Source organism: Schistocerca piceifrons, chromosome X, assembly GCF_021461385.2.
Source record: "Schistocerca piceifrons isolate TAMUIC-IGC-003096 chromosome X, iqSchPice1.1, whole genome shotgun sequence".
Taxonomy (NCBI): domain Eukaryota; kingdom Metazoa; phylum Arthropoda; class Insecta; order Orthoptera; family Acrididae; genus Schistocerca; species Schistocerca piceifrons.
The window spans coordinates 810,198,794-810,212,122 of NC_060149.1; the positions used below are offsets into that span (position 1 = coordinate 810,198,794).

The following is a 13,329-nucleotide window of genomic DNA, read 5'->3' on the forward strand; positions in this document are numbered from 1 at the left end:
ATATGCTGAATCTGCAATGCAGAGAAGAGGTAGCGCCACTTGGAAATTTGTAGCAGACCGAGACTTGAACTATGATTTATCCCTTACTGCTTGAGTCGCCTTAACCATCAAGCTATCAGAACACGCCTACAGGCCTGTCTCTAATATTATCTCTGATGTTTCCACATGTAAAAGTTCTAAAGCGAGCGAGAACAATCTCACTTCCTTTAGTAATATAAGTTTCTGTCCACCTGGTTTCTTTTCGTTTCATTCAGGTCGTCATTTACGTCCATGTCTGTTTAACGAGAAAGTTCTCTGAGGCTACCGCCTAGAGAAAACCGCAATAGTCTATTTCTTTTTTATACACAGGAACATATCGGTGCTGCTGCATCGTCACCAATAAGTTTGCTTTATTTACTGTATGATGTAATCGACATTGAACAAATAAGTATTCATAATCACGGTTATGATTAATATATTTCGCTGAAAATTTTGACACATAATGTACCCACAGCAGAAAAATTACTGCATGAGTACAGAGATCTCTGCAGTGAGCCTCTGTTCTTTGTCCTGTAAGAGTTCACAGGGAACAGCAAAATCAAAATAAAACCCTACACACACGAACACATCTACATTAGAGTGAGCATGTTAAGTATCCCTATGAAGACACTTGACCAAAAATAAGAAAAAAAAGAAAAGAAAAAGAAAAAAGAAAAGGAAAAAGAAAATCTGGGCTAGAAAGAAAGAAAATATCGTGCAGAGGTGAACACTATGGAAACGTCATGACAGTTCAATAGTTGTCAGCACGACAGAACTGATAAAAATTTTCTTTCAGTTTGAATGCATGAAAGCTCGTAAAGTGGTCGCTGAAATGAAGACGTAAATGAATGTATCAAGTACAAGTAGACATCATTTGACAGTAGTTCCACCAAACAATGAATAACGATTCATACCCTAATGAAGAACTGACGAATATGCTTTGCAAAAATGTGCTATGCAACTTCTTAACTATAGCCATACCTATATGTAATTGTTTGATTCAGTGTAACTTACCTTATACAGTAAATAAAACAAATCAATTAATAGTGATGAAACAGCAGCAAAACGATCTCTCCAAATGTTAAACATACACTCTAAGGCAAAAACAAAAGTAGCACGTGAAAATTATCTGCATGGGACGGTAATCGGTAGATCCGATGAACGTGTACAGACGAACAAATGATTACAATTTCAGACTACCGCTCATGGTTGTGGGGTTATATGATGGGTTGGTATCCCACTGCCGTCCGGGGCGTCTCCAGACAGTCTTCGGCCTGGAATCTCGTTGACTGGAGTAGAATTGCCTTCGGAGATGAGTCCCGCTTCAAATTGATTCCCAATGATCAGCGAAGACGTGTCCGGAGACCTCTGGACAGAGGTGGGATACCAACCTGACGGTCGCCCCCCATACGGACCGACAACCAGATGTGCAGGTGTGTGATGCCATTTCATTTTATAGCAGGACCCCTCTGGTTGTCATCGTGGCAGCATTACAGCACGCCGGTACGTTGACGATATTCTTCATTCCGTTTTGTTGCCTTTCATAGGCAAGCCATCCTGGACTCACATTTCGCCGGCCTCGGTGGCCGAGCAGTTCTAGGCGCTTTAGTCCGGAACCGCGTGACTGCTATGGTCGCAGGTTCGAATCCTGCCTCGGGCATGGATGTGTGTGATGTCCTTAGGTTAGTTAAGTTTGAGTAGTTGTAAGTTCTAGGGGACTGATGACCTCAGATGTTAAGTCCCATAGTGCTCAGAGGCATCTGAACCATTTTTCTTACTCACATTTCAGCAAGATAATGCCCGCCCGCACATGGAGAGAGTTTCTAACGCTTGTCTCTGTACTTGCCAAACCCTACCTCGACCACAACGACGCCGGATTTCTCCCCTATTGACAACCTTTGGACAATTATGGGCAGGGCCCTCCAACCAACTTGGGATTCTAACGATCTAATGCGCCGGTTGGACAGAATTTAGCACGATATCAGTCAGAAAGACATCCAAGGCGTTAGTCAATCAATGCCAAAGTTGTATAGCTGCTTGCATAAGAGCCGAAGGTGGACCGACGCGTTATTGTCTTGCTCAGTCTGTGAAGGTCTTTCCTTGAATAAATAATCCAATTTTTCTGAAATTGTAAACATTTGTTTGACTCTCCATACACGTCACATCTACCGATTTTCGTCCCATTCCAATAATTCCTGTGAGCTGCGTCGGTGTAAAAAGGAACTACGCCTCGTTCAAAGTGCTACCCGCAAAGTACATGGTCCTTAAAACATATTCATCCGACTTCACAAGACTAAATCTTCTACATAAGTAAAAGTAGAAACTTGTTTCGGTTTTCGCCAGTAATTACCATAAACTCTGTAAATTCGTAGTCTGCCTCCGTGGCTGAGTGGTCAGCGCGGCTGACTTAAAGCTGGAGACGCGAATTCGGTTCCCTGTACTGCCAGGGAATTTCTTTGGGGGGAGGACTGGTACAGGGTGCAGTCGGTTTCGTGAGGTCAACTGACGAGCTGCTCGAACAATTGTTAACGGTTCCACGGTCGAGAAACCCGACAACGAGCGGGAGGGCGGTGTGCAGCTCACATGCCCCTCCATACCTCATCCAATAAAGCCATTGGCAGGGGATGACAGCCGTCGGTCGGGTCCGAGCGGCCCGTCTAGGGTCAGAACGCGGAACTTTACCTAGCTGACAGGCTGAAAGAAAAGCCAAATTTTGAGACTGCTTCCAGAAATAAGGTACAGTTTGACGCCTTAAAGCGAACGATAAAACAGTTATCGGAGGTAAAAAACAAAGAAAAAACAGAGGAAATCTTGAATTTAAAGATTTTAATGAATATGTGACACACTTGCTGAATACTGAACACAAGATTTGGCAATCTTAACACTCAGTTACTGCTGACAACGATCATAAGAACACGGTGATTAAGTTGTCAGTGATGCCTACTGAAAGATAGTTACTGTGCTGTGAAGAGAGTGATTTTTTGTACGGTTTTGAAATTTTTATTCTATATTTCCAGGTAGTTTTCTTCATAAATGTTCCTAATTTCTAACCGCCCACATCATGCAATGTTTATGAACCGCATAAAAAATCAATACTTACCACGAGAAATTAAAGAATTTACGTTTAATTGCCGACAGTCCTTTGCCGTAAAGTTCTCGAAGAAGTTAATTTATACAAAATTTTCGGTGAATAAATAATAAATCATGAATTTTGAAACTAACATACCTGGTCGCTAGGGACGTAGTCAGGCCGCTTCAGAGTTTCCAGCTGATCAAGAAAGCTGTAAGTATGAAAACTGTATGAAGGCACTCTACATTATAGTAGCAAAGACATGAAGAGAATAACCTAAGTCTGTTACTTACTATTTTGCGCTGTCGATAAGCTGGTATTCGTTTGATCGGCGGTAGCTCATCTGGACACCGCGGTCTTTCCACAAAGCTTCAACGTGTTGGAAGTATTCCTGTTCCGAACATATTACAAAATATTTGCACTCTTCTTTAGACTGATTGAAGAACAATTTTATTTCGCAGGTTACATAGCGCAGGTATCCAACCAGTCGTATTCCTAAATGACAGTATGGGGGAAACTACATATACGACAGAAACAAAGGCCTGAATAAAGTCAATCTTTGAGGATGCGTAGATCAGTTGACCAGCAATAAATGATCAGTCCTTCAAAGAGATTGCGATGGCTTATTCCCAGCAGCATCCTCTTTTGCTTGACTGCAGAAGGCAGTGGTACGCCTAGCTAAGTCATGAAGAGCTATCAGACGAAGTGGAAACATGAAGGTAACTGACTGCATGCGTCTTCGACACCTAAAGACGCAGTATTAGCGTGTGAGTGAGTTCCAGCAGAGCTTAATGAGTTAGCTGTATCTGGGAGCCTGATTAGTCGCTCTGAAACACTTCTCCTCGCACAAGGCATGTTGCTACGCCAGTGTTCCGTGTTTTAAATCTGCGGTACAACGCAATGTGAGCAATACATGATGCTGGTACATAAGGTAGGTTTTTTGCCCGGATTACTGCCTCTAGTTCAAGCAACTTCACGTATCATATTTCAGTAGGACAATACCCAGTCACACATGGAGAACAAACTGAAAGCCTTCTTTAATAAAAGGCGAGGAACACTGCTTTCCTGGCATACACTTCCGACTGACATACCGCAGATCCAACAAGTTGTCGGTCGTCAGCTTGTTCGTGTCGATCTTTTCAGTAAACACTGTTGTTGCTTTGTGGGTTCGCATACAAGTCGCCTGAAGGGAGACTCTACAATAACATATCCAGGCCCAACTTTGATCACACGCCACGACATTTAGAGATTCTGATCGCAGCAAGTGGGAGCTTTGCACCATATCACTAAATCAGATATTGTGTGCAGTTCGGTAATCCTAATTATTTATCTATTGCCGTGTGCTTAATTTGTGGTATGACGTTGATTTCAGTCACAGATATCCTTTGAGTTGCAATTTTTTCAAAAGCGCCAGTGCTTCTTTCGAATTCGTTAAATTAAGCAGACGCTAGTGATTGACCTGTGTCATAAGCGTATGAAATGCTTAAAACGTCTCGAAAATTCATGCTCAAATGTAATGTACCTACATAAAAACAAGACCGTAAAAATGCACGAAAATAATTTATTGGCTGAGGAAAGAGAAAGGAACAAGATAGGGAATACACGCTGCTTCTTCAGCCAACGTTGGTATCAAACATCAGTCTTTCATGGGAATAACAAGTAAACATTGTCATTTGTAAATGATTTTGTCTCCTACGTGTAACATTCACTAAACATAGCTCCTCAGAGCCTCTCTCAGTTGGTCAAAGGAGTCATCATGTGGTGTGATACATCGAGGATTAACGTTGACCGAGATGTGTCACAGAAAGTCATCGCATACTTTCTCCACATGATTACATCCACGGTTGAAGTGTCCCTTGCAGAAACAATTCGAGCCACTTTTGAATTTATATGTGAGAGAGCAGTATGTAGTCATGCTGACGGTATTGTTTTGCTCAGTTTACAGCAACCGGCTACGCCCATGGAACAAAAACATTAGCGTCCCGTTGGCAGCTGCTGCAGGTAAATTAGCTGCCTGTCGTCCCGGGAACAATTGGTTCTGATTTTTTATGTAATTCAAGATACAAATTCTTTTCCAAATTCTGAGACTAAGTAGATGCACATCTGTAAAACATTTTCCGTAATTGTAACTCTTTATTATAAACCGTGACGTTGAAAGTGATAAGTGGTGAGTTGCTGTCGTTTTAGAAAAGGAATGATTGTGCTGAAATTTCTGTTTGATCCGGGGAGGCACAGGCTATGCCAGCCCCTTTCTTGTAGCCTCTGCAGATATTTCAAATGAGTGAGGCCGCTTGAAACAATCCCAAAGCCTATTACCTACTTACACTCCCATCCGATATTGCTGACCTGTTGCAGCAAAATATACGCAGTTACCATTGAGTATTATGTCAAATGGACTGTATTCCAATCTAGAAGTAGAGAACCTCAGCTGTAACAATTTAATATATTTGTTAGTTAGTAATATGACACTGATCAAAACGTACGCTGGTGCGTAAGCCACGTAACACATGTTATCAAGATAATTAAGTTCATATAACATAAAGAATGCTCTCCACGTTTGGCTTCAAAGATAACTATAAAAATACATACCTCAGAAAAAGTAGATGGGCCATCAGGACCAAGTTGTACTATATATTTTAAACTCTTTTCGTTGTTCGAATTTTCCAGATCCAGTGGCGGATTCAAGAGCCTCATGTTTCTCACGATGTCATAAATTGATTCATGAACATTCTGCAGAATTTCCGCTACTTTTTCACGTCGCTCACTGCACAGAAGTATGATGAGTACGTTACGTTTACTTTGTTACTTGCACCCAGTCGCAATGAATGTCAATAGTGCTACGATTAATACACACTGCACATAGCGCTACGACAAGTATAACAGAAATATTGAGCGACACAAAATAATGTAAACGATTCTACTCCTATACAGGGTGTTACGAAAAGGTACGGCCAAACTTTCAGGAAACATTCCTCACACACAAATAAAGAAAAGACGTTATGTGGACATGTGTCCGGAAACGCTTAATTTCCATGTTAGAGCTCATTTTAGTTTCGTCAGTATGTACTTTACTTCCTCGATTCACCGCCAGTTGGCCCAATTGAAGGAAGGTAATGTTGACTTCGGTGCACATCAGTACGTAGCATCAACAGGTTAGTGTTCATCACGAACGTGGTTTTGCAGTCACTGCAATGTTTACAAATGCGGAGTTGGCAGATGCCCATTTGATGTATGGATTAGCACGGGGCAATAGCCGTGGCGCGGTACGTTTGTATTGAGACAGATTTACAGAACGAAGGTGTCCCGACAGGAAGACGTTCGAAGCAATTGATCAGCGTCTTAGGGAGCACGGAACATTCCAGCCTATGACTCGCGACTGGGGAAGACCTAGAACGACGAGGACACCTGCAATGGACGAGGAAATTCTTCGTGCAGTTGACGATAACCCTAATGTCAGCGTCAGAGAAGTTGCTGCTGTACAAGGTAACGTTGACCACGTCACTGTATGGAGAGTGCTACGGGAGAACCAGTTGTTCCCGTACCATGTACAGCGTGTGCAGGCACTATCAGCAGCTGATTGGCCTCCACGGGTACACTTCTGCGAATGGTTCATCCAACAATGTGTCAATCATCATTTCAGTGCAAATGTTCTCTTTACGGATGAGGCTTCATTCCAACTTGATCAAATTGTAAATTTTCACAATCAGCATGTGTGGGCTGACGAGAATCCGCACGCAATTGTGCAATCACGTCATCAACACAGATTTTCGGTGAACGTTTGGGCAGGCATTGTTGGTGATGTCTTGATTGGGCCTCATGTTCTTCCACCTACGCTCAATGGAGCACGTTACCATGATTTCATACGGGATACTCTACCTGTGCTGCTAGAACATGTGCCTTTACAAGTATGACACAACATGTGGTTCATGCACGATGGAGCTCCTGCACATTTCAGTCGAAGTGTTCGTACGCTTCTCAACAACAGATTCGGTGACCGATGGGTTGGTAGAGGCGGACCAATTCCATGGCATCCACGCTCTCCTGACCTCAACCCTCTTGACTTTCATTTATGGGGGCATTTGAAAGCTCTTGTATACGCAACCTCGGTGCCAAATGTAGAGACTCTTCGTGCTCGTATTGTGGACGGCTGTGATACAATAAGCCATTCTCCAGGGCTGCATCAGCGCATCAGGGATTCCATGCGACGGAGGGTGGATGCATGTATCCTCGCTAACGGAGGACATTTTGAACATTTTCTGCACCAAAGTATTTGAAGTCACGCTGGTACGTTCTGTTGCTGTGTTTTTCCATTCCATGATTAATGTGATTTGAAGAGAAGTAATAAAATGAGCTCTAACATGGAAAGTAAGCGTTCCCGGACACATGTCAACATAACATATTTTCTTTCTTTGTGTGTGAGGAATGTTTCCTGAAAGTTTGGCCGTACCTTTTTGTAACTCCCTGTATAAGTCTCAGTATGAGATATTAAAATGGGAAGTTAAATATACAAATAGGCCCTTGCTTCACTAATCTGTTACAATATTCTTTTAACAAATTGCTCTTATGAGACATCAAAAATCTTCGAAAACAGTGATTGTTTCTACTTCTTTTAAAAGCACCAAAATGTTAAAGATACTACAGTGTGCTTCTCCTGTTTTATTACGAATCACAGGTTTTAGTCCTACCACAATTTTTCTCGTTCAGGTGAGTACTTCCACCATTATCCAATGATTTTTATGTGTTTATGCAATATACACGATGTTCTGAAACTGTAGCTTACTCACAAGGTTTCAGATTTTGTGAATAAATAATCAGGCATGTACCATTTACACGCAGTACTATACATGAAATGGTTAATCAGTTTAGGAAACACATTGTATAACATACCTCACAGTATATCCCGAGATGTGAAGAATTTTCATCTGCTTTAAAATTGTTGTTTTACCAGACTCTCCAGTTCCTGATACAAATCAGAAAACAAAAATTATAAAACCAAATTGAGACATTATTATTACGTTTTACAGATTTTCAGTGGAAATAACATCTTAGTTACACTAATATAAACGTTGAAAACTGCCTGTACTTTTCAGTAGCAGTCAGTGGCAAAAACATGTTTTTCATAAAAACTGATGACTTTAAACATAAGGAGGGCAAGCAAGAGTGTAAAAAGTTATAAAAAAGAGTGCAATGGCCTGTTAATCGCGAATAAATCCATAACTAGTCCTCTCGGCAACGAGAGCAAAGTAAGAAGATTAGGGTTTAACATTTCGTCGACATCGAGGTCATTAGAGACAGACCACAAGCTCAGATAAGGCAAAAACAGAGAAGTAAGTTAACCGTGTGTTTTTCAAAGGAATCATCCGGTAGCTGCCTCGAGTGAATTAGGGAAACCACAGGAAACATAAATTGGAAGGCGACACGGGATTTTCAACCCGTCTCCTTCTGTGTACCATGTAAATGCTTCAATCACGACCCCACATGGCTCGGTTTTGTGCAAGGACACACCAATATAAGCAGTTTTCCTTCAACAAATATTATGTTTTTCTGTGCCGCAGATTTTATCTTCACGGATTCCTATTTGTCTCGGGTCAACAATCTACCACACAAACTCCTTTTTTCTAGCTAAAGAGGGGCAACTACAACTACGTCCAGTACTAGTTAAATTCCTTTACTTCATGTGAAAGAACCTGCCCATCTTCTAACAGTCGTCTGGAGGAGCGAAGCGTTCTTACTAACTGAAAAAACGCGCACATCATTCTCGTTTTCAAGAAGGTTCGTCGAACAGGCACTCAAAACTATAGGCGTATATCGCTGACGTCAGCTTGTTGTGTAATTCTAGAATACGTTTTGTACTCGGATGACCTCTCTGGAGATAGAGAAATTTCTCTGTAAGAACAACATGGATTCCGCAAACAATAATCGTGTGAAACTTAGCTCGCTCCTTTCGTTCACGAGACCCAAAAGGAAGTAGATGCCGGCACCCAACTTGATGCCGTACCTCGTAACTTCAGATGGCGTTCGATACAGTTCCATACTGTAGTGTAATAAACAAAGTACGCGCATACGACGTAGCAGACCAGCTTTGTGACTGGATTGAAGAATTCCTCCAAAATTTGCAAATATGACAGGATACTTCATTTTTAAGGGAGAGAAATCTGCAGGCGGAAAAGAACTTGGGACGCACTCATAGTGAGTGTAATAGCACCATTACTATTCACTATTTACAGTGATGAGACAAAACATTATGACCACTGCCCAGTGCAAAATTAAACGTCACCTGGTGGCGTTTCAGGAACGTAACGTGGTAACGGAAGCAAATAAGCGGATCAGGGACTAATGGGGAATCATTCCAGCGGCGATGTGACCGCAGATGGGGGAAAATCCACTGGTATAAGTGAATCTGACAAAAAGCAGATTGTTATGTCTCCGTGCCTGGAAACAAGCATCTTGGAAACGGCAAAGTTCATCGGCTGTTAGCGAGCTACTTTCGTGAACGTCTCTGAAAACTGGTTCAAGAAGGGGGAAAACTCTAGGAGGCGACAAAGCGTTGGAGGTCCACAACTCAACACAGGACGTGCAAATGGGAGACTAACCCGCTCTGTAAAGTCGGATGGGCGACCGTCTGTGGCATCTGACGATAGGGCAGACATAAGTGTTTCGGAGCACACCGTGCAGCGCACATTGTTGAAAACTGGGCTCCGCAGCAGACCAGTCCTACATGTACCCATGTTGATCCAAGGACTTCGTCAATTGCGATTACAGTGGGCGCGGTCTCTTTGAGACCGGACCGTGGATCGATGGAAACGTGTCACCTGGTCAGATGACTCACATTTTTGGTACATTAGGCCGACGATCGAGCCCGCTTAGCTGTCATCCAAGCGAATGGCTGAAGGATGCACTGCGCCACAGACGCAAGCTTGTGGCGTCAGCATTATAAGACCTAGTCAAATGTAAAACATCCGCCACAACGGGACCATGAAATGATGTTATTCAAAGTAATCACCACACACGTTAAGACAGTTATTCCACTGGGCGGAGAGGCGATCAATTCCTGTTTCGAAGAGCGCGGTCGGAAACTGACTGATCCACAATCGCACCCACTCTTGCACTTACTAGTCCTACTGGAACCGACATCCATGCATGTCTTTCCTCAGGTTGCCAAAATGTAAAAATGACACGGTGAAAGATCCGGGCTGTATGGGTGATGTTGCAATGTTTCCCAACCAAATCGCTTAACCCGACGAGCATAGGGCCCGGCAGTCGAAGAAGGTCCTCGTGACCTTGCCGGCAGGGGTGGCCGAGCGGTTCTAGGCGCTACAGTCTGGAGCCGCGTGACCGCTACGGTCGCAGGTTCGAATCCTGCCTCAGGCATGGATGTGTGTTATGTCCTTAGGTTAGTTAGGTTTAAGTAGTTCTAAGTTCTAGGGGACTGATGACCTCAGAAGTTAAGTCCAATAGTGCGCAGAGCCATCCTCGTGACCTTACCGGAACTTACGTGAACATCTTTGGGTTCCTACGGCGTGGGAGAAATGGGATGTTTCCACTGCTGGCTCACGGTTTGCCCTCGGGCTGTCGGAATGCTGTCGGACTGAATCATACTGATGCAAGATAATGCCTGCCCCCACACTGTCAATCGGACGAAGATACGTTTCAGCGATTTGGTTGGAAAACACTGGAACATCCTCCTCACAGCCTGGATTTTTATTCCGTGTGATTTTCACGTCTTCGGCATCGGGAGAAAAACATACGTGCACGTCTGTTTCAGACGGTAGAGGAAGTGCAAGAGTGGATGCGGTTGTGGATCCGTCTTCAGAAGACCACGTTCAACAAACCAGTAATTGATCTCTCGTCTCCCAGTGGGGAAAAATGTCTTTACGCGGGCGGTGATGATTTTAGAATGGAACCATTCCATGGTCCCTTTGTGATGGGTGTTCAGTTTTCATTTGACTGCCTCTTATATGTTGTGGGTGGCATTCACCTGCGCTCCGGTCGCAGGTTCGAATCCTGCCTCGGGCATGGATGTGTGTGATGTCCTTAGGTTGGTTAGGTTTAAGTAGTTCTAAGTTCTAGGGGACTGATGATCTCAGATCTTAGGTCCCATAGTGCTCAGAGCCATTTGAACGACTTTTGGCATTCACCTGGGCTCCATAGGACCTGTGGTAGTAATCGAAGGCAGCATGATAGCTGTGGACTATGTTGGTAATATTGTGGACCAACTGTCTAAGTATTGCTTTCCCAAGATGGAGGAACACACTACTAAGCAGGTCGTCATCATATTTTGGTTCATCAATGTAAACAAATGACCTAGTGACGTATAGCGGAAGCTATAAGAAGCTGTTCACAAATTATGCTGCTGTATGCAACCATATCATAAATCAATGAAGGAATAGCTGCAGACGATCGACGGTTGGCGAGGGATTGGCACTAAACATAAAAAAATTTAATGTATTGCGATAAGTAGGCAGAAAGACCCTTCTTTACCGAACAATCTTTGGAAGCTGTCACATACACTGAAGCGCCAAAGAAACCGGTATAGGCATGCATATTCTAATTCAGAGATGCGTAAACAGGCAGAATATGGTGCTGCGGTCGGCAAGCGTATATAAGAAAACAAGGCCTGGCGCAGTTGTTAGATCGGTTAATGCTGCTACAATGGCAGGTTATCAAGATTTAAGTGAGTTTCAGCGTAGTGTTATTAGTCGGCGCACTAGCGATGGCATATAGCATCTCCGAGGTAGCGATGAAGGGGAGATTATCCCGTACGACCATTTCACGAGTGTACCGTGAATATCAGAAATCCGGTGAAACATCAAATCGTCGACATTTGCGGGCGGAAAAAGATCCTGCAAGAACGACGGCTGAAGAGAAACGTTCAACGTGACAGAAATGCAACCCTTCCGCAGATTGCTGCAGATTTCAGAGCTGGGCCATCAACAAGTGTCAGCGTGCGAACCATTCAACGAAACATCATCGATATGGACTTTCGGAGCTGAAGGCCCCATGTACCGTTGATGACTGCACGACACAAAGATTTACGTCCCGCCTGGGTCCGTCAACATCGACATTGGACTGTTGATGGCTGGAAACATGTGAATGGATGAGTACGGGTATGGAGACAACCTCATGAATCTATGGACCTGCATGTTAGCAGGGGACAGTTCAAGCTGTGGATGGATGTGTACGGGTATGGAGACAACCTCATGAATCCATGGACCCTGCATGTTATCAGGGAACAGTTCAAGCTGGTGGAGGCTCTATAATGGTGTGGGGCGTGTGCAGTTGGAATGATAAGAGCCGCCTGGTATGTCTAGATACGACTCTGACAGGTGACACGTACGTAAGCATCGTGTCTGATCACCTGCATCCATTCATGTCCATTGTGCATTCCGATGGACTTGGGCAATTCCAGCACGACAATGCGACACACCACACATCCAGAATTGCTACAGAGTGGCTCCAGGAACACTCTTCCTAGTTTAAACACTTCCGCTGGCCACCAAGCTCCCCAGACATGAACATTATTGAGCACATCTTCAACGTGCTGTTTAGAGATCTCCACCTCTTCGTACTGTTACGAATTTATGGACAGCCTTGCAGGATTCATGGTGTCAGTTCCCTCCAGCACTACTTCAGACATTAGTCAAGTCCATGCCACGTCGTGACGAGGCACTTCTACGTGCTCGCGGGGGCCCTACACGATGTTAGGCAGGTGTACCAGTTTCTTTGGCTCTTCAGTGTACATTAAATACCTGGTAGCAGGTGTACGGAGCGGATTAAAGTAGAACGACCATCTAAAATTAACCCTAGGAAAAGCACTTCGCAGACTTGATATTCGCTTAAAGAATTCTCAGGAACTGTAATAGACCCACGAAGGAGATGGCTTACAAAGCCGTAGTCTGACAACTACTTGAATATTGCTCGTCAGTCTGGAACTCGTGCTAGACATGGTTGATAGATAATATAGAGAGAACGGCGTGTTTAGTCCCAGATTTGCTTTGTAAGCACGAAGGGATCACGGAGATGCTCATCCAACCCCCGTGGTAGACGCTGCAAGAGAGACGTTGTGCATCACGGTGTGCTTCAGTGTTAAAGTTCCTTGCAGGATTCATGGTGTCAGTTCCCTCCAGCACTACTTCAGACATTAGTCAAGTCCATGCCACGTCGTGACGAGGCACTTCTACGTGCTCGCGGGGGCCCTACACGATGTTAGGCAGGTGTACCAGTTTCTTTGGCTCTTCAGT

General features: G+C 43.8%; 1 protein-coding gene across 1 annotated transcript in view; it reads right to left on the reverse strand.

The window, feature by feature from the left end:
- LOC124722721 (guanine nucleotide-binding protein G(f) subunit alpha-like) overlaps positions 1–13,329 on the reverse strand; it is a 54,805-nt gene that overhangs the window by 25,202 nt on the left and 16,274 nt on the right. Inside the window, exons 2-5 of the mRNA XM_047247862.1 lie at positions 7,976–8,048; positions 5,678–5,852; positions 3,382–3,479; positions 3,245–3,299 (exon numbers count right to left, since the gene is read on the reverse strand). Coding sequence (XP_047103818.1) covers positions 3,245–3,299; positions 3,382–3,479; positions 5,678–5,852; positions 7,976–8,048 — 401 coding nt within the window. The remainder of the gene's footprint in view (positions 1–3,244; positions 3,300–3,381; positions 3,480–5,677; positions 5,853–7,975; positions 8,049–13,329) is intronic.